A 21,564-nucleotide genomic window follows, 5' to 3' on the forward strand; every position below is an offset into this window, starting at 1 on the left:
CGCCGCGTATATTCTAGCCCACAACATTACTTAATTTTATTTATAATATGTTATTATTTTATAATTAGTTTTATTCTCTTATAAAACTACTAATAGCAAAGTCTTCCTTTGATGAATCAAAGGTTGCTCGTTTGATTTAAAGGGTGATCCATCAAATATGCTATATTTGCTTAAAAAATTTTAATAGATTTTCGAGAAAAAAAAAAAGTCATCCCAAACAAAGGCTAAGACTTTTTTTAGACAGTATTTTTATTATTTTTTAAAACAACATTTTAATTCAATAAGTTTTTAAAGTTATTTTTTAATTAAAAAGTTAAAAAATAGTATGAAAAATGTCCCAAAATAAAACCCAACTTTTGTTATTTTAAAGGATGTGCGATCCTTTCATTTTAACAGTATATTTTTTTATCATATATTTGTTAATTTATAATCAATATAATCTAAGCATGGCACTCAAATTTCTCAAGAAAATAAATATAATGCATTTACTTTAAATTTGTTAGATAATAATTAGCGACAACATCAAATTTTTATTTCACTAGGTGAGTCTGCTACATGAATCCCTTTCTCTATTATGTCCTTTTAAGAATCAAATTTTTATTTAAATTTAAAAAATAAGACATTTTTAAATCTTTCTAATATAACAAAAAATCAACATTTAAATCTGATAAACAAAAATCATTTCTAAAACTTTCAAACATAATAATCAACAAAATTTAAAAAATATATCTAAAAAAATTAATCATGTTAAATAATTATGACAAATATAAGTATACTAAGTTACAAAATTCATTTAATAAACATATAATATAATACATATTTTAAATTTCTAAGAGAATAACTAAAATTATTAAAAAAAAAAAGTTTTTTTTAGAAATATTCAAAAACATCTTATAAATCATTATGAAAAGCCTGAAATTAAAAAAAAATATGCAGGCTATTCCCTTCCAAGCAATTGCATGTTAAAGATCAAAGCAAGAATAATAAACATTGTAAAGATTAAATCATAATAGTTGCAGTCATATAATCATTGAATAAGTGCAATAATAATAAAACTTTTTTTTGGAAAATAATAATAATAATAAAACTCAAATACGGTAAAAGTAGAAAATGTAAACAGTAAAACACTACAGTAAAACAGTAAATAAGTACGAGTGTCAAATCAATAAAACAATCGTCATATCCATAATACTAATCAATATAAAAATCATATAAAATATCAAATCAAAACATCGGTAAAGACTATCAAAATCAAATCAATGCAGTAAAATCATATAAGAATATACACATACTATTTAGGCCTCTTATATCACGTGCTCAATATATCACATGCTTAGCATAAGTACATTTCAACGTATCATAACACTATGTTAAATGCCATAGAACTCAGTACATTTTATTTTTGTCAATTAACTTAAGAAGAAACAAAGTGTTTACAAAATAATATTAGGCCATTGGGGGCCTAAGCTCATGATCTTTAGAGACATCTCGAGCAGAAGGTGGCAAAAATTGCCACATAGGAATTGCTCCATAGTTAGGAAAAGTCATCATCTTATTTGCAACAGGATGGTAAGCAACTGGATGTGGTGGCATATATCCAGCAGCAAACATAGGCATGGTCCTAAAATACCCCTCTATTCTCTCTTTCTCTGCTTTCAAAAGAGATTTTTCTTCTTTCAGTTCATTTTTCTCCTCCTGCAGTTCAAACTAGCTTTTACTACAACACAAAGAACACAATAGCAGAGAATACATAGAGAATATTACAATATTGAAACATTAAGGGGATATTTGGCTACAAGTAGGATTTAGGAGGTTATGAAAATTTGGACTAATGCTTTGTTTGGGACGGTTTTTTTATTGCTTCTTAAAACAGCTTTCTAGTTTAAAAATTAAAATTTTTATACCATAAAGCTGCTTTAAGCAGAAAGATAGTTGTCCCAAACGAAGCCTTAGTGAAGTCGGAGGTGCTAAATTCTGAAAATTATTTAGCATGAAAGTGGTTATATAAAGCTAAATCTTGACAAACTATTTTACTGTTATTCAGTATTTGTAAATAAATATAAATTTAACAAAAATTTAGCAATTCTGTTGAGTTGTTAGTAATAATGACATCATTAATAATTTCAAATAATTTATGTGAATTATTTAGTTTTTAATTATCATTAATAAAAAAAATTGAAATAAATTAACTTATAATCATTCTCTACAGTTCTGAGAAATGTTGGTGATGCTACTGTCCCAAGAATCAATAGCTATTGAAGGATTTCATCAAGAATAGTGACAGAGGCCTATCTCACCATCTCGCCATGGAAGATAAATATTATATGATAAGGAATAAATGAATAGTGACAGGCATATCTTACCTTCAATGTTGCAATCTCTTCCTCAAGTTTTTTATTCTTTTTCGTGAGCTCCAGAGCTTCTGCTCTCAGTTCACTCAGGATACGAATGGTATCATCCAATATAGCAAACTTGTCACTCTTAGCAGGCCTTCCAGCTTCTAGGAGTTTGCTCAATTCTAGGAACCTATACAAAATCAAATACTTGTATGGTTTTAGATTGAAATTAAATATATTAAAGGTAACTATAATATAAAAAGTTAACCACAGAGAGAAATCGTTGGTAAATGTAGATACCCTGACGGTGTCCGGAGACCAACCAGAATGTGTCATGTCACTTTTTTGTTCGACACCGCTGTATACCGGGTGACGTGGCGCATTCTGGTTGGTCTCTGAACTGTATGGTGTCCGCACCGAATAATTTCTCCAAATTTTGAGAGCAAATGAGATCCCGCACCTCTCACCCTCATGAAGTACACAAACACACCAACCCTAATATCGGAAACATGTATACTTCGCCCTTATTTATAGCTGCATCTGGTGTTTGTTCTAAGAGAGAGAACCATTCTGAACAGCTTTAAATAAGCTCCCTTTGGATTGCCAAACTTCTCCATATCTCCTTATATTTAACTCTATTGTTTTCTCACCTAGTAAAACTTTTGCTCTTTATGTAGTACACCAAGCATTCTTGAATACCGAATTTAACAATTTAGAACAGCCATAAAAAGAATGTACTTAATTTTGATCCTTGCTATAACCTTACAATGCATCCTTCATCTACTCTTCATGTCTATAATAATATCTATATGAATCTAATATGCCTTTGATAATTGCATTTTCTACTGAATATCGTCCTAGAGCTAAGATGAGAAAGAAGTAACAGATCAGAGCAAAATGCAACCCGGTATAATCTAACACCTTGCCAGACAAAAAGCATCATGCCACCAAGACCGAAATAGAGCTGGCAAAAAGAAACCATCATTGGTCGGGACCACACCAATGATCAATACTCTTCTGCTAAATATTCCATCATACCAAGAGCCTTGAACATATCTGAAGAATTGATTTGTTCATGAGGAACCCAATGTTATGTGGGAAAAAGTAGTTGGTGAGATTAAAAATGTTGTAAATTATTTGATTGGAGAATCAAAAGAAAAAGCTCAAAATAATAAAAATAATTGATGGTGAAATCAAAATGTGTAAGAAAAGATAAAAAATAAGAAATTTTATCATAAAAATTACTTTAGATTTAAACTATGAAAAATTCGGATACATATAAAGAGAGGCCCATAAGTAGTTTAAGAAAGCAATATGTAATAATAAGAATTTAGTTTTTAATGATTTATATAATAAAATAGATACTAAAGAGGGCGAAAGATGTATTTATAAATTAGCCAAGCAAAGAGATAAGACAAGTCAAGATTTAGTTCAAGTGAAATACATTAAGGATAAAGATCAAAAAATATTTTCTTAGAAAGGGATGTTCAACATAGATGGAAGAGATTTTTCGATAATTTTTTCAATAAAGGCTGTGAAAATACAATCGACTTCAATGACATCAACATCCTAAATGAAAATAGATTTTTTTTTTTTTTCGTTGTAGTAGTAAAACTGAAGTTTGAGAAGTTAAAAAAAAAAGTGTGAGAAAACAACATAACCTAAATGATATTCAAATAGAAGTGTGAAAATGCTTAGTAGATCAAAGAATTTCTTATTGTACTAAACTTTTTAATATTATTTTTAAGACTAACAAGATGCCATATGAGTCGAGAAAGAGTGCGTTGATTTTTAATTTAAAGAATAACGGATGCACAAGAGTGTGTGAATCATAGAAAAATTAACCTTATGCGTCATACATTAAATTATGTGAGAGAGTAATTGAGTATAGGTTACGACATGAAACTAATGTTTCTCAAAATCAATTTAGATTAATGTCAGGTAGGTCCATATTGGAAGTCATACCTTCAAAGGTTTTCGTTTGACTAGTTCTTAAGCCAAATACATGAAGTATAATTTTATAAACAGAATATCAAGCAATGGGATTGTGATATTGGGTAATCAAGTCATTAAAAAGAGTGCATGTTTTACATATCTCGGGTCTATTGTTCAAAAGCGATAATCAAATAGATGGGGATATTATTAGTAGAATTCAAGTTGGATGATTGAAGTGAAAGAATGCATTAGGTATATTTTGTGATAAAAAAATACCACTCAAACTTAAAGAAAAATTTTATAGAATGGTGGGGAGACCTGCAATGTTGCATGGTGCAGAATATTGGGTATTAAAAGAGAAATAGGAAATTAAATTAACTTTACAAAGATGAAGAAGCTCAAGTGGACAAGTGACTTTAAACTTAGAGATAGAATGTGAAATGAGTATATATGTGAAAATCATGGAATAGCTCCAATTGATGATAAGATCAGAGAGAGACGTTTTAAGTGGTTTGGTCACATAAAACATCAACCTTTCGATGATCATGTTAGGAGAGTAGATATATTAGATCTGACCTATGTTAAGAAAGATAGAGATATGCCTAAAAAGATTAGAAAGTGTTAAAAATGACCTGTTTTTATTAAATTTAAATGAGAATTTAACTCTTAATAAGACAATGGAGAAAACAAATAATATAGATGAACTTAAATGGTGAGATAAAGGCTTATTGTAGTAGTTGTTGTTGTAGCAGTAGTATTAAGAACCATGAACATCTTTTATACACCATCAAGAGCCTTGAACATCTCTTATATACTTGCATGGAAATCCTGCCTTTGCTCAATACACTAGTCCAATAATTGTCTTGAAATCAAGATAGCATACACGAGCTAACTGATTCTTGGAGAAGATCAACCTCAGATAACTTTGTTCATTTACAAATTTATACATCTCAAGTGTATTATTGCAAGTTTAACTCACTGATGCAATTCCAAAGCCAAAATGGCATGTGCCGTTCCTTATTTTACAGTTTCTTTTGGCATGAAATCAGTTAAGCAATGCATTCGTCAAGGATAAATGCAAATGACAAACTTGTGCGTGAATATAATTTTGAATATAAATGTCAATTTTTTCAATTCAGAAATAAGAACTTGCAAAGTTCTATTAGGAGTTGAACCCAAAGTTGAGAAACAAAAAATATAAACTTTGATGGGCTTCCTCTCATTATTGAATCAAACATCTAAATAATGCATCAAACCTGCATGATGAACTAATAGATTTGTTTTATTAAAGCAAATGTATGTAAGCACTCAAGTGTGTCCAAATGTAGGTATGTTTTTCTATTTTGAGTGTATAAAGATAACAACAGTAGCCACGCAAATGTGGTCATACATATAAAATATTGGTTTATAAATATTGGGATTAAATGCTGTAAAACTCGTTTGAAAATACCAAAATAAAAATAATGCATTTCCATTACATTTTTTGCCAATACAACCAAAAGCACAGACAGAATTTTTTTATCATGCCAAGAGGTGGAATAAAAGAGAAGAAATAACAATACTAGATAAGGCTGTTGTCCCATGGGAAAATTATTAGGTGCGGATACCGGAGAGAGAGAATCATCCGGATTTCTCTCTGTCTACAGTAAAATCCCAATCAAAGCACAGTCAAAGCACAGGTACTGTAGCAGCTGCACTTTGACAGCGATTTTACTGTAGAAAGAAAGAAATCCGGATGATTCTCTCTGTCCGGTGTCCGAATCTAATAATTTTCCATCCCCTTGTGTGTGTTACAATCTGATGTAGGAAATTAACACCATTAGGGTACGCTACACTGATGCAGCAATTAATTCAGGCATAGAAATGCTAAGAGAATAGCAGACAGGTCCATAGGAAAGCATGGATGTAGCAAAGTACCTTTCGTTCATCTTATCTCGGCGCATCTTCTCACGGATAGCCTTCGAACCTTGTCCAACACATGATTCATCACGTTCCCTGGAAGATTTAATTATTAAACGAATTAGAAATTGAAAAAACATCCTGCATCCTACAAACAAGATGAAGCACTTTATTAGGAGATAGCAAAAAGACTCACAATAATAGAGCTATTAATTTATCATGAATGTTGATCCATTTTACTCAAAAAGCAACCAACAGTTTCCTTGTCTGTGTGAACATTTATTCCTTGAAAATGAATGAATTACAATTGTGTTGTCAGTTCCGAACTTGGATGAAAAGAAGTGATGGTTGATGTTAGGTTGACAACCTATCATAATACTCAGATCAAAGATAGTTAAAAGAAATTAAGGCTTCGTTTGGGACAGCTTTCTTACTACTTCTTAAAACAGCTTTTAAGTACCCAAATGAAGTCTAAATTTGAATTTTGCTTGTGCTAGGGCCTTTCTATAAATGAATTGTTACGACCTAACCTGATTCTGGTTAGATGTAGGCAAGGGCCTATAGGGAGGTCACCCTTAAAGTGACGCACTATAACTTAACTTGATTTTGGCTTAAAATGGACAAGAGTGAGCTATGACATCACCCCTAAGTGACCCATCACAACTTAACTTGATTTTGATGAAAAATAATTAAGGGCTGATTATATCTAAATCTACAATTAGATTTATTGCATAAAATTTAGGGACATTGAATAAGAAGATAAGAAAATTGGTGGATAAAATGACTAGAAGAAGAAAAAATATTGTTTATTTAAAGGAAACTAAATAGAAAAGAGAAAAATCAAATAAATTTAGGAATATTATAAGTTATTGTGTATTGCAAAGATTAATAATAGGAATGGAATTAGCATGGTAGTGGATAAAGAGCTAATAAATAAGATTATGAGGTGAATAGTGATATAGGGTGATTGCTATTAAATAATTGTTAGTGAAGATTGTATGAACGTGTTGAATACTTAGGCTTCTCAAATTAGATTCTATGTTGCACCGATACACCCATTTATGAAGGCGTGTTGTACCAGATACACCGATACACGCATACGCCTCCGATACAGCACTGATACGTGTCGGATACGGCTTTGCCGTATCCAATTAAATTACTATTTAATTTCAAAAGGACACGTGTATCTGATACATGTGTCCATTTAAAAAAAAAAAAAAAAAAAAAGACGCTTCGTATTTACTTCCGTGGTAGCGAGCGAGATTCTCTCATTTCCGAGATGAATTTGAGTCTCTTGATGATATGGAAATATTAGAAATTTCTAATTTTTCACTTGATGAGCCTGAATTAAAAGCTATAATATTTATTGAAGATGATATAAAAGTTCAAAGACAAACTACTGAAGAAGCTAATCATATCATTCTTCCTATTAAATAGTTGAAATTTCATGTGCTAGGCAATTTATGTTTTTGCTTTCATTGTTGTACTAGACATTTAATGCTTACTTTTATTTTGATATTATAAGCTAAAATGCTATAAATGATGTTACTTTCATTTTTTTTTTGTAATTTTAAATATTATGCTTTGATTGCTTTCTTAATTTTTATATATAATTTATAAATTATAATGTTGTGTCTGCGCTGTACCCGTATTATGTATTTTTAAGAATTGACGTATCCCGTATCCATATCATGTCGTATCGGTGTCGCCGTATCTATATCGGTGCAACATAGATTAGATTAGAATACTATTTAACAAATCAATTTTAGTAAGAAATGAACTAATACAACTACCAAATGAAGAAATGATAATTTATTAGATTTAGAGGTGATTTAAATGGACATATTTTATCTGGTATGATAGGCTATGAGAGAGCTCATGATGTCTATAAAATAAGAGAGAAATATATTGAGAAAAGTTATACTTAATTTCATAGTAGCTAATAATCTTGCTATAAAAAATAAATACTTAAGAATAAGGAGATATCAAATTACAAATAGATTTTTTTCATACTTAAAAGAAAAGTAAAAATTTCTTATAAAGATTGTTAATGTGATTCCAGGAGAGCTTGACCATACACCATAAACAAGTAGATATGGATGTTATCGTACAGTATAAAGAAAATAATTAATAGAAAATTTTACCTTATGCTAAGGCGGCAAATTTTAAAATGTCAAAAATTGTAAATCCTTCAAGATAGGTTGTTATATAATGCAAATTAGAATTCTTTAGTTGAGTAAATCCTAATGTGAGATCAGATGGCTAATTCCATTAAGGGCATTTTAGATATTTGAAATTTATTTTTGACATGGTTGATCCATGCAAAGAGAAGGAAAATAATATTGATTGACATGATCAAATCCAAGATGGCTCAAGTAAGCTTATCAATTTCTTTTTGGGGAGGTGTTTGCTAACTATAACATATCTTTTAAATTGTGTGACATCTAAAGTTTGTTCAAGCAAATCCATAAGATACATAAATTTGAAGGGGGCTAGAACTAAATAGTTTGTGACCCTAGGCGTCATCACCTTCCTCTTCGACATATATGTGAAAAATTATTTCTAAGATGTTAAAAGGTAAATAATTATTAGAAATTTTGAATGCTTTAAAAGTTATTCCTTCACTAGAGAAGTAGCGGAAGGAACAATCACTAAGGCTTCGTTTGGGACTGCTTTCTTACTGCTTCTTAAAGCAGCTTTTTAGTACAAAATTTAAATTTTTTGTATTAGAAAGTTGCTTTAAGAAGCAATAAGAAAGTTGTCCCAAATGAAACATAAGTTTACTTATCATACAGTTTTCCTAGAAAACAGGTTTCCTAAAAAGGTGTTTTAATAAAGGATGTTTGGTTCTATAAATTCAACCATCGTGTAAATGGCATCTCAATTGATCCAACAAAGATATTGCCACACCTACTAGGGATGGTGGGAATGAAATGACAAAAGAATAAGCTCAAGAGAATCATGATTCAAAAGATCAACAACCTAAGAAAGTGTATGGTAGAGTCCCTAACAAATGTTTCGAAATAAAGGGGGAGGCATTCATAATAACCAAATGATGAAGAACCTAAGACAATCCAAGAAGCTCATATGGTCTAGATTCTTTAAAATGGGCAACATTAATGAAGGAAGAAATGAAGAATATGAAGGTTGGCTAAGTTTGGATTTGGTTGGCATACCTTCTATAGTAAGAAAACCATAGGTAATGTTGAAGGAACAAAGGACCCAATAATACATCAATCTTGGTGGGGATCCTTAAACACATGGATGAAAGACTCCAATTTTTGGATCAATCCTCTAGTCCCTTAGATTGCAATCAACAAACCTCATCATACTATTCTAGTTGGTGGCCCCTCTTAGGTGTTTTGTTTCTTTTTTGTAAATAACATAGATTTATTTCTATGGTAGGCCTTTAAGAGAAATATATAAATACTTTCACATTTGTATATAACCAAGCAATAAAAATTCTAAAAAAAAAATATTTTTCTTAAATTTTCACTTTTCTACATGTTACCAAAGAGAGTTAAAGATATCCATCTTTTAACCTTTTTTTTTTCTTTCTCCTTTCTTATCAAAATTCTACCTTCTAATCATTATGATTTATTTCTTTAATTTCCCATCCAAGGATTCAACCATCGTGAATGATGATAATCAGACTAAAGAAAATCTCTAAGAGATGCAAGCCTTACATCGTCTGAATGGAAGATATTATTTGAAATGGTCACAAAATGTGAAGATTTCTCTGAAAGAAAAAAAGAAAAATCCATCGTATTGTGCATTCTCCTTAAGAGTTGAGAGATCCAAAATTTGTACTTTGGAATGAAGCAGATTCTATGATCATGACATGGGTGTAGAATAGCATGATGCCTGAAATTAAAAAATCATCTCTCCACAGCAGAAAATGTTTGGGACGTCGTTAAACAAATATGCTCAAAGGTAAAGAACCAATATCCTTATCTACAAGATCAAAACAAAAATTTTAACAACCAAGCAAAAATAATCTACTTGTTATTGATTGCTTTAATGCATTGAAAGTTTATTGGCTTGAACTAAATTATTCCTAAAATCACAAGACGACATACTATATAATAAAGTGGAAATTCTCAAGCAATTAGTAAAAAGATAAAGGGTGTTTGAGTTCCTTGCAAGAGTCAATAATGACTTCAACCAAATTTGCATCTAAATTTTAAAATATAAAAGCCTACCATCTGTAAAAGAGGTTTTCTTTTCTACAAACAAGCTGAAGAAGGAAGAAGGATCATAATGCTCGACACTCCGATCTCCAAAACATCTGCCATGACAATCAACAAACTCCAAGATATGGTATTTACTGTTATAGATTCTTTCAATAAAGAAGAGCAAAAGCCTTCTTCTAAAAACAATCTATGGTGGAATTATTGCAAGAATAAAGGAGGCATCAAATAAAATATTGAAACTCCACAGAAAGCCGCCAAGCTATGAAGAAAATAAATATAATAAAAAATAATAAGCCTACCTTGTGAAATCGAAATGTCTCAATCCAAAAGAAATTGACAAATTCAAAAATTTCCTCAACTCTCAAGAAAAATCATTCAGATCATGCTCACTAGCTCAAAAATGATATGACTTCTAATTCTTATATTTTCAGTAACTTGAATAATTCCCCTAATACTTGAATCATAAATTTCAGAGTCATTGACCACATTACCAACCTTGTCAACCTATTCCAAACTTACAAACATTTCCCCAACAATAAAAAAATAAAAATGGCCGATATTTCTCTAACTATTACAACAACAACTACTACTACAACAACATCAAGCATTTATCCCACTATGTGGAGTCGACTATATGAATCATTTTTCTCTAACTATTACCGGTTTAAAAATGGTCCATATTTCTCTAAGTATTGTAGGTTAAGAAAATATTTCAATTTTCTCCACATTTATCTTCAATAATGTACTATATATTTCTCATAGTAAAAAAAATCTTTTATCAATCCATAAAATTACTAAAACCTTAAGTGCTAGGTAAACTTTTATGCTAATCATTATGCATTATAGAACTTTACTATGAAGAAGATGATTAGAAAAGTTAGAGAAAATGATATATTATATTTTCTTAAATAAACAACTTATCATGTTTCTTTATTTTCACCCTTAATATATAAAACATTTGAGACAGTCATTATAAGCTAAGGGTAGCTCAATTTCCAAACATTGCAATTTACATTTCCTTCTCTTTTTTTTTATGCGACCATGAAAATTTTCACTGTGGGTCTTGTAAAATTGTCAAAAATCATTGTTTTTCTTTTCTTGAGAGTAATTTTAGATCCTCTACTCCTTTTTTAATTATTCACTGTAACATTTGGAGACCTTTCAAAACCCCTAAAATTTTTGGAGCTATAAGATTTGTAACTTTATTGATGATTGCACTCGGATGACATGAGAGTAACTTATATAAAAAAAAAAAAAAAATCTAATGCCAGCATTATTCTCCTCATTTTTATTGTCATGATGGAAATAATTTCCATGCGAACATTAAGGTATTTTGGACTGATACTTGTGATTACTTTAATCACATGTTATCTTCTTTCTTCTAGAAAAAAGTTCCATTCAACAATTCTCCTGTCCTAAAGCATCCCAACAAAATGTAATAGCAAAAATGAAAAATCATCTTCTTCTAGAAGTTGCCAAGACTCTATCTTTATAAATCAAGTGTCAAAAAAATAATATGGAGAATCAGTTAAAACTATCATATACCTAATCAATAGAATATACTAAAAAATAATTGGCTTCAAATATCAATATAAACTATATAGTTGAATTCTCCATAAAATTATAGAAGGCATTTGAGAACATCATTATAAGATAAGGGTAGCCCAATTTCAAAACACTGCAATGTACATTTCCTTCTCTTTTTTTTTATACGACCATGAAACTTTTCATTGTGTTTTTTGTAAAATTGTCAAAAATCATTGTGTTTCTTTTCCTGAGAGTAATTTTAGATCATCTACTCCTTTTTTAATTATTCACTGTGGCATTTGGAGACCTTTTAAAACCCCTAAAATTTATGGAGCTACAAGATTTGTAACTTCATTGATAATTGCACTCGGATGACATGTGAGTAACTTATCAAAAAAAAATCTAATGCCAGCATTATTCTACTCATTTTACTATCATGATGGAAAAAATTTCTAGGCGAACATCAAGGTATTTTGAACTATTAATACTTGTGATTACTTTAATCACATGTTATCTTCTTTCTTCTAGGAAAAAAGTTACATCCATCAATCCTCTTGTCCTTAAACATCCTAACAAAATGTAACAAGCATAAATGAAAAATCATCTTCTTCTAGAAGTCACCAAGACTCTACATTTATAATTCAAGTATCAAAAAAATAATATGGAGAAACAGTTAAAACTATCATATACCTAGTTAATAGAATATACACAAAAATAATTGGCTTCAAATGTCAATATAAACTATATAGTTGAATTCTTCCATAAAAAATAACTTCATTTCAAAAATTTCTCCAAAAATCCTTGGGCGCAACGCATATATGTCCATACCCACAAACGAAATAGGGGTAAACTTAATTTAGAGCCCTCAAATATGTTTATATTGAGTATTCTGCACTCAAAAAGATGTGTTATCATCCTATCACCAAAAAAAAAATCCTTAAAAAAATGTCACTTTTAGTGAGAAACAAAAGTTTCAATCAAACTAATACTCAGGGTTAGAACTCTCAATTAGAAAATAAGTTTAACGAAATATCTATCTTCCATCTAGACATCCCTGTAACATAAACTCCAATGTATTCAAATAGTACCCCTTTAGATCCAAGCAAAACTTTCTAGCAAACTCAATGGGTCGAAATCATTATCAGATAAAAATGATCAGCTCATAACTATACATTATCCTCTTTATCTCATCACCCAGCACACATTTAAAAAAAAAAATCACCAATCTATAAAGCCTTCCTTACAAACATCAACTCTAATTCCATTACAATACCACATATTCTATTTGAGGCATTTGAAAACAAAAAATGAAACAGATGCCATAAGAAAAGGTATTAATGCTATGAAAAAAATCATGCTTGTGAGATTAAAGAAGTACCAAAAGGGAAGAACATGCAAATGAATTTTTTCTATAAAATATAAAGCAGATGAAAGCCTGAAACGATATAAAACGAGACTGATAGCTAGAGGATATACTCAATCCTACGTGGTTAACTACCATGGAATTTTTTATCTTATATAAAAAATAAATACAATATGCATCTTAATTTCTCTTGAAGCTACTTGTGGGTAGTCCATGCAACAGCATGATACAGAGAATATTTTTACTTGGAGATGTTGAAGAAGTCTATCTGGATCCGCTACATAGTTCTTTCAAAAAGAACAAAGTATGCAAATTGGAAAGGGCGATGGCCTTAAGCAATCTCCGAAAGCATGATTTGGCAAATTCATAGAAGTAATAAATGAAGTTGGATATAAACAAAGCCAATGAGAACATACCCCCTCTTATAAAATACTCCAATTATGATAAAATTTCAATTATCATCGTATATATTGACGATATAATTATCACGAGTAATGACAATAGAGAAAATGGGTCTCTCAACAAAAATCTTGCTGAAGGATTTATAATCAAAGAGTTTAGCAAATTCAAATCCTATTTGAGATTAAAAGTTGCTCGATCAAAATAAAGAATATTCCTCTACCAACATAAATATGTAATGAGTTTACTAAATAAAATAAAAAGGACTAATTGTAAATCTTGTGAACTTTAACTGAATCAGATCAAAAACTAGATACAAATGTCGACAGAGTAATATTAAAGATTAATTGAAAAAATGATCTATCTACATACACACAAACATGATATTTATAAAGAGTCTCATTAGTCAATTCATGCATGTCGATGAGGGCCATGGTTCATATCACAAGTGGTTTGGAGTGGGATTTATAGTTATATGTTTGCATGTCGATGATTTCCTCTTAGCCAAAAATTTCAAGGAGTTAATTATTTCCACAAAGAGGTGGTTGTTCTTTCAATTTAAAGTAAAAGATATGGTAAAACAAGCTATATAATTGGTGTAATGCTCATCAAGAGTAAGTCCAAGAGATTTTTAGCTTCATTTTGAGAGACACATATTAAAATGATGTTGAAAAAGTTCAATATATTGATTCAACACATAGATGCCCCAACAAAAAAAGAATGCCAAAGTGAGAGTAGACGTGCCCAAAGAATAAATAAGAAAAATATAAAATGTCTAAATGTGCATGCACTAACAATTCCTGATTTAAGGCATGTAATGAAGTGCAGGATTGGATATTTGTTAATAGAAACAGTTATTCATTATCAAGTTAACATTGACACAATAAATTAGATGGAAGTATAAGAACTTTCATGTGCTTCAAAAGAATGATGCTTAGTAGAGAAATGTGTCTCATTTAGGATATGTTTAGGACACCCACAATGTTTTATAAAGTTAGTTGTGAAGTTGTTGTAGAAAAAATAACTTAGTTATTCTAGTTGCAAAACAGTGAAAAAAATAGCAAGAAAACAATAGCCAAATAAAATTATAGTTCTCTGAAAAAGTAAAGCAGCGAGAAAACTGTCTCAAACAGATCCTTAAAAGTATATAATGATACTAACTAGGCTAGGGATGTGCACCAATATAAAACTACTTTCAATATGTAGTCTTGCAGAATAATTGTGAGATATCCTAGAGTGGCAAAAAATAGTTGTGCATAACTATATTCACAATAAAAGTATAATATATAGCACCCTCATCTGTAGTCTAAGAAAGTGTATGGTTGAGAAGAGTATTATTTGGAAAGGCGTAGTTGCATGTGTAAAAGATCCTATAATGATACACTCCAACAATACTACTGGTTTGAAATATGCTAAGAACCAAAGTATTATGGAAAAACTAAATATACGGAAATAGGGTTTCATTTCCTAGAGAGACATGATTATAAAAGATGAAATATTTTAGTGTATGCTATAAGGCATATGGTTGCAAATCCATACATGTACCTATGAATTGACAAATTCAACCTAAAAGGAGGGAGAACTTGAATCCATAGCAATATCAAGAAGTTGCTGAAGAAGATCGTATATTGTGATTTAGTTTTTGCATGTATTGTGTTCAATGCATCAAATTCATCAGATAAAAACCCCTCATTTGTGACTCGGTGCATTATCATGAAAAAAAATTCATCTTTTGTGCAGGAGCCGGTTAGGAGAGTAGAGGTTTTAGATTTGACTTATGTTAAGAAAGGTAGGGGTAGACCTAAAAAGACTTGGTTAGAAAATATTAGGAATGACCTTTCTTTATTAGATTTAAACGAGAATTTGACTTTTAATAGGACACAATGGAGAAAAAGGATTCATGTAGCCGACCCCACGTAATGGGATAAAGGCTTGATGTTGTTGTTGTTGTTGTTGTTGTGTGCAAGAGCATGAAATAATACTAAGAAATAAGAAAGGAAAAAAAAAAGTAAAATATAAAACAAGAGAAACAGAGAATTCAAAGTAAAGCCCTCAGATAATGTATTTTATAATTGCTATCAACTTTTAGCAGTTGAAATGTTAAAAAGACCAATACATTTCTACATTATCTACTAAACACGTGGCAAATAACTTCAATATGCAAGACATTTGTTGAATAGTTTAGGTTTGGTGGATTAAGCATTGGATCCATATGTGGTAATCCGTTAAATCTCAAAAGTCAAAGCTTGGTAACAGCCTCTGACAATAATGTCATTAGAAAACTTGCTAAATGTTGAAACTTGAAACAGTAAAATTTTGATAAATCTATATAGACAATAAATACAAAAGCACTGCAAGCATTTGGTGAGCTAAAACAATATTTCTGGTAGAAGAACTGATTGTCTGGAATCTACATAAGCATCAAACATTAAACAATCCACTAGTCTGTTTTTACTTATCAAATGAGCTGCAAACAGAGACATGTCTACAGTAAAAAACTGTATACTTGAACAATTCTAGAATAATGCAGCAAGCCAATATCAACTGTTGTAGAAATTTAAACAACCAGCAAAAAAATTACCACCATGACAAGCGAATGGAAAGAGAAAATAACTGCATTCAAGTTCAATTCATGAAAGAAGTTACCCTAATGTTCTTTACAAGCCAAATTTACCTTTTCCTGCTTCCATTCTGTGCAATTGTTTCAGGTGAAGAAGCATCAGTACCCACAGCGCTGCAAGGACAACTCTTGAAATGAGATCATGGGATAATCAATGAAAAAAAAAATTATTTTCTTTCTGTCAAAAAGACAAAAAGTCTTGAAGACCAACTGGCGAGGCCACCCATTCCTTGAATATGAAAAGCAAAAAATTCAGCAGCTAGACTAGTTTCAGCCGACAATAACCATAAATAATATGTTTTGGATGCTTAGAAGTGCCACAGTTTCAAAAGATCAACCAAAGTATTAGATAAATTAGATTACAGACATAAACAAAGATAAACGGTGTGAAGGAAAAAATGTTAAATTCCCAAGAAATTATTAAGTGCAGCCAGCACATGGAAAAATTATTTTGTGCAGAGGACGGACGCAGAACGCCGTCCGGAGAACAACCAGAATGCGTCGCGTCAACGGTACCGAGCCGCGGTATTGAGCGAAGGGTGACGTGGCACATTCTGGTTGGTCTTCGGACGGCGTTCAGCGTCCGCGTAGAATAACCCACACATTTAGGGGAAGGTGCATTTATTATGTATCAGTGTGTATTTTGCTATGCATTTCTACTGCAATACAAACTAAACTATGTTCATCATGAACATGGGCGGATCCCCCCCCCCCTCAAATTTTTTTTTTTTTAATTTTAGAGGGATAGTTTGAAATATTTTGGATATTTTTCCCCCTCTCAAAAAAAAATTTTGCCCTCATTTTATCAATCCTAAGCATCTTTGCCCACCCCCTACCAAAATTTTTTTTTCCCACCCTAAAAAAAGAAGCTGGATCCGCCCCTGATCATGAATATCTCATTATGTTAAGAACAAACACCATTTGTTTGCTTTTCTTGCATCTCATGGTAACAGTTAGTCATATCTCAGTTTAACCTAATATTGCCTGAATCAATAAGGCTTAGAGAATAAGATTGACAAATAAGGATCAGAACCATCATTGGTCATTCTAGATAGCATCAAAATCTTTAGACACTCACACTTTAAACAAAACAAATTACATTCATTTCAGATAGAACTACAATCAATATAGCAGTACTTCCAAACCAAAATGAACAAAAACAGCCCTTTATACCAGCTCCGCAAATCATCTAATCAACCTGTATTATATAAATATTTTCAAGCCTATGATTTACTTGGAAACCACGAAACTAACAGTTGTAATAGAAACTGCAACAAATAAATGACTAAAACAGAATCCCTGATTCCAAAAGAGGGCGTAAACCATATATCCTTAAAAGAACATTGAAGCATCAAAACCATAAAGTAGATAGCTTCCCGCAAGGGAAAGAAATGTGGAGCAACGGAGATGCAGGGAACCCAAGAAATCCACGCACCTTTGGGGTTCGTTCAAATATATGTCGATGAATGCCGCTTCCTCCATGATTCGGCTGTAGTAATCGATATCAAGTTCGTCGCTTTCCATCATTCCACGCCGCGATCGTAACCCTAGCCCGAAGAATTAGGGTTTCCAAAGGTAAAGTTCTGATCTTTGAAAGAGGCGTGCAGGAGCCTTCCGAGTTCTTCTCTCTCCCCCCACTTTATTCCCTTTTTTGGGATTCCGTGTTCCTCCCACGAAATCTGGTAAAAAAATTGACTCAATTGGGATTTGCGAATTGGATTGTTTTGAATATATGCTTGGCGGGCGGTTGTAACGTAATCTGGGCAGCCCACTACATCAAAAAGTTTTTGGGCCACACTACTAATGGAAATTCAGTCTGCCGGCTAGTATGAGAGGAAGTGGGAACCAGCTCGACAGCTTAAATAATTGAAGAAAGGATGAAGGAAAATTGCATATCATATATTATTTTTATGCCTATTTTATGTATATTAATATCATCAAATACTATTCTAATAAATAATTTTGAATAGTTCAAATGTTTTTGTTGTATTTTTTAGTATATTTCATATAGTTGATGTCATTGAGTAATGTTCTAATAAATAATTAAGAATATATCAAATATTTTTGATAAATTTCTCTCAATATCTTCCGTCATATTTTAAGACTTAGGACTCCTAATACTAATAACCTATAAAAGATATGATTTTTAAAAAGTATCACTTATGATCTTTCCTATAAATGTAAGGAACTTGATTAAAACTATGCTATTAGTAAAGCCTATTATTATTTCAAAATATTAATCATACTTATCTGAAAAAGTTTGGTTCCTTGGTGATGCAGTGCCAACCATGCTACAACACACCTGAGGGCCATCATACCCTTATTTCTGCTTCCACTACTTATAGTACTATGTTAGTTATATATGAGTACTATTATCCCTTTTTCCTTGCTACACTTGTTTTAGAAACAAGTAGTTACAGTTATAGGAGTTAAAAAGTAGTATAATTAGCTACAGGGTTTTTAGAACTTATTTAGAGAAGCAAACTCCGGAAGGTAGACAGTTTTTGATCAATCTGCAACTCTTGAAATCCATATTTTCAAGTGAATATACAGGCCATTGACGCCTTTTACATTAACTCTTCCCTGTTTTTCCTGTCTTGCTTGTCTGTTTCTCATTTGCAGGTCCTGGAGTACACCAGCAATTGGTATCAGAGCCAGTGATAGCAATGACGGACAAAGGGAAGACGCCAGTCCCTAGCCAGGGTCGGAGTGTCGACGCCTTGTGGGAAAACCAGGCGAGCATTATGCGCAAACTGGAGTCGTTGGCCGCTGATGTCCAACTCCTTATGATCGACAGACGCTGCGAGTTCAATCTCCAACGTCAGAGGATTCCACCCCATCAGCCCCGTCGTGAAGCGACCCCGGTAACGACCCCCTGTTCGTCGACGAGGAATGGGCCTTGAACGTTTTGGGCGCCGCTTTCATCCCCAAGTTTTAGAAGAAACTGATTCCGATGAGAACGTGCTTACTAACCTGGAGGAGTTTTTAACTGAGTCTGATGACAATGCCGAAGGACCTAGTTTTGGTCAAGGAAATTGCGGAGGAAGGAGACGGCATTTCTCACAGAGGAACCAAGTCGAGTTTAAAATCAAGGTAGATATACCTTTCTTTGATGGCCATGTTCACATTGAGGATTATTTGGACTGGGAAAGGGTTGTTGAAAATTTGTTTGATTACTTGGAAGTTGATCCGTCCAAACAAGTGAAATATGTCGCTTGCCGTCTGAGAAGCGAAGCCAGTGCTTGGTGGAACCAACTACTACAAATGAGGCAGAGGGAAGGCAAGGGTCCTGTCCACAGTTGGAATAGAATGAAGCAACTTTTGCGTGCACAGTTCCTCCCAACGGATTATGAACAAATTCTGTATATGAAGTACCAACAGTGTATACAAGGCAATAGATCAGTGAGCGAGTATACCGAAGAATTCCATAGGCTCAGTGCACGCAATAATTTGAATAAGACCATGAACCAATTGGTAGCTCGATACATCGGCGGATTAAAATATACTAAATAGGACAAGTTGTAATTAAATTCCGTATGGTCCTTACCTCAGGCGATCAATTTCGCCCTGAAGGTTGAAATACAACTAAGCAGAGCTTCCCGTCCCCAATTTAACCGCCGACCTATAGTAGATTCACTCGCAGATTCTGGCAAGGGATTCAACAAACCTACACCTTCCTCTTCTTCATCGGGACCCAGCAGTGTGTCTTCAAAAACGGAAGCAGCCTCATCTGACAGTAAATTCCAATTCAAGGCTAAGCCACCTGTCTCAACTAATCCCTATGCTAAACCGGCGACACTAAGGTGTTTCCGATGTTTTCAACAGGGCCATAAGTCCAATGAGTGTCCTCAACGTCAACAACTTCAGCTGCTAGAAAATGACCATGAAGCTTCTCTGAAACAACTTGAAGAAGCCAAGGAAAACTCTGCCGAATACATTGAAGGAGATGAGGGTGATCCACTGATTTGTGTCATTGAGAAACTCTTAATTGCACCCCGCCAACAAGTTGATTCACAACGCAATGCCATTTTCAAAACGAGGTGCACCATCAGTGGAAAAGTTTGTGATCTTCTCATCGACAGTGGTTGCACAGAAAACATCATAGCTCGCTCAGTGGTACAAACACTTAATTTGAAAACGACAAAGAATCCTCACCCGTACAGGATTAGTTGGGTACGGAAAGGTGTCGAAATTCAAGTCACAGATATGTGTCAAGTGACTTTTTCAATAGGCCGTCAATATGTCTGTGATGTATTGTGTGATGTACTAGACATGGACGTGTGCCATTTAATCCTCAGTCGCCCGTGGCAATTTGACGTCGGCGTCCTGTTTGACGGAAGAGCCAATGTGAACTCACTGGATTGGAAGGGCAAACGTCTTCGACTGTTGCCAAAGAAACATGATGATAACACCAAAGTTTCTAACAAAAGCAATGCACCAGCATTACAAGTTGTTTCGGGACCAACTTTGCTATTAGCCGTGAATGAAAAGGAATCCTTGTGGGCCGTGATACTCACAGACCCCACTCCTCTAACACAGTCACCGGTTCCAGAAGAGGTTCGTCAATTACTGGAACAATTCCGTGATGTCTGTCCAAGTGAACTTCCTAGTTCACGGCCTCCACTACGGTCAATACAACATCAAATTGATCTATTGCCTAATGCAGTTTTACCGAATTTACCGCATTATCAACTCAATCCCAAGGAACAAGAGATTATGAAGTCCATTATTGACGACCTGTTACGAAAGCAGTTGATCCAAACTAGTATTAGTCCATGTGCTGTCCCAGCATTGCTTGTACCCAAGAAAAACAGCGAATGGCGTCTTTATGATGACAGTAGAGCTATTAATAAGATAACGGTTAAATACCGATTTCCTGTACCGAGAGATGAAGAGCTTCTGGATCATCTCAATGGGGCAGCAGTGTTCTCTAAATTAGATCTGCGCAGTGGCTATCATCAAATCAGGATTCGTCCCGGCGACGAATGGAAAATAGCTTTTAAGACACCTTTCGGCCTCTTTGAATGGTGTGTAATGCCATTCGGCCTTTGCAACGCCCCCTCAACTTTTATGCGGATGATTCAACTCATTCTCAAACCATTCTGGGGACAATTTTGCATCGCTTACTTTGATGATATTCTGGTATATAGCAACAATACCGATCAACATATTAATCACTTACAGAAAATTTTTCTAATACTACAAGAGCATAAATTATTTCTCAATCTATCGAAATGCGAGTTTGCTACACTTAAGGTACATTTTCTGGGATTCCTGCTCTCCCAAGAGGGC

At 32.8% G+C, this 21,564-nt stretch overlaps 1 protein-coding gene across 1 annotated transcript; it reads right to left on the bottom strand.

Annotated features, from left to right (window-relative positions):
- Nucleotides 1-1,273: 1,273 nt before the first annotated feature.
- LOC110098909 (transcription factor bHLH104) lies at nucleotides 1,274-18,094 on the bottom strand. Its single transcript, XM_020825861.2, has 5 exons — nucleotides 17,708-18,094; nucleotides 16,327-16,386; nucleotides 6,189-6,266; nucleotides 2,364-2,526; nucleotides 1,274-1,695 (listed from the first exon to the last, which is right to left on the bottom strand). Exons 1-5 carry the CDS (start codon nucleotides 17,797-17,799, stop codon nucleotides 1,447-1,449), a joined length of 642 nt encoding a protein of 213 aa, XP_020681520.1. The 5' UTR covers nucleotides 17,800-18,094; the 3' UTR covers nucleotides 1,274-1,446.
- Nucleotides 18,095-21,564: the final 3,470 nt, after the last annotated feature.

The sequence above is a fragment of the Dendrobium catenatum genome, unplaced genomic scaffold (assembly GCF_001605985.2).
Source record: "Dendrobium catenatum unplaced genomic scaffold, ASM160598v2 fragScaff_scaffold_1381, whole genome shotgun sequence".
NCBI classification, from domain to species: domain Eukaryota; kingdom Viridiplantae; phylum Streptophyta; class Magnoliopsida; order Asparagales; family Orchidaceae; genus Dendrobium; species Dendrobium catenatum.

What these genes read in the sequence shown, in the direction of transcription:
- LOC110098909 (XM_020825861.2), bottom strand. Translation starts at nt 17,799, where the DNA reads ATGATGGAAAGCGACGAACTTGATATCGATTACTACAGCCGAATCATG. An exon ending in TATTTGAACGAACCCCAAAG is followed by an intron (nt 16,387 to 17,707) that starts GTGCGTGGATTT and finishes TTGTCCTTGCAG; the next exon opens with CGCTGTGGGTACTGATGCTT. An exon ending in AAGAGATTGCAACATTGAAG is followed by an intron (nt 1,696 to 2,363) that starts GTAAGATATGCC and finishes TTTGAACTGCAG; the next exon opens with GAGGAGAAAAATGAACTGAA.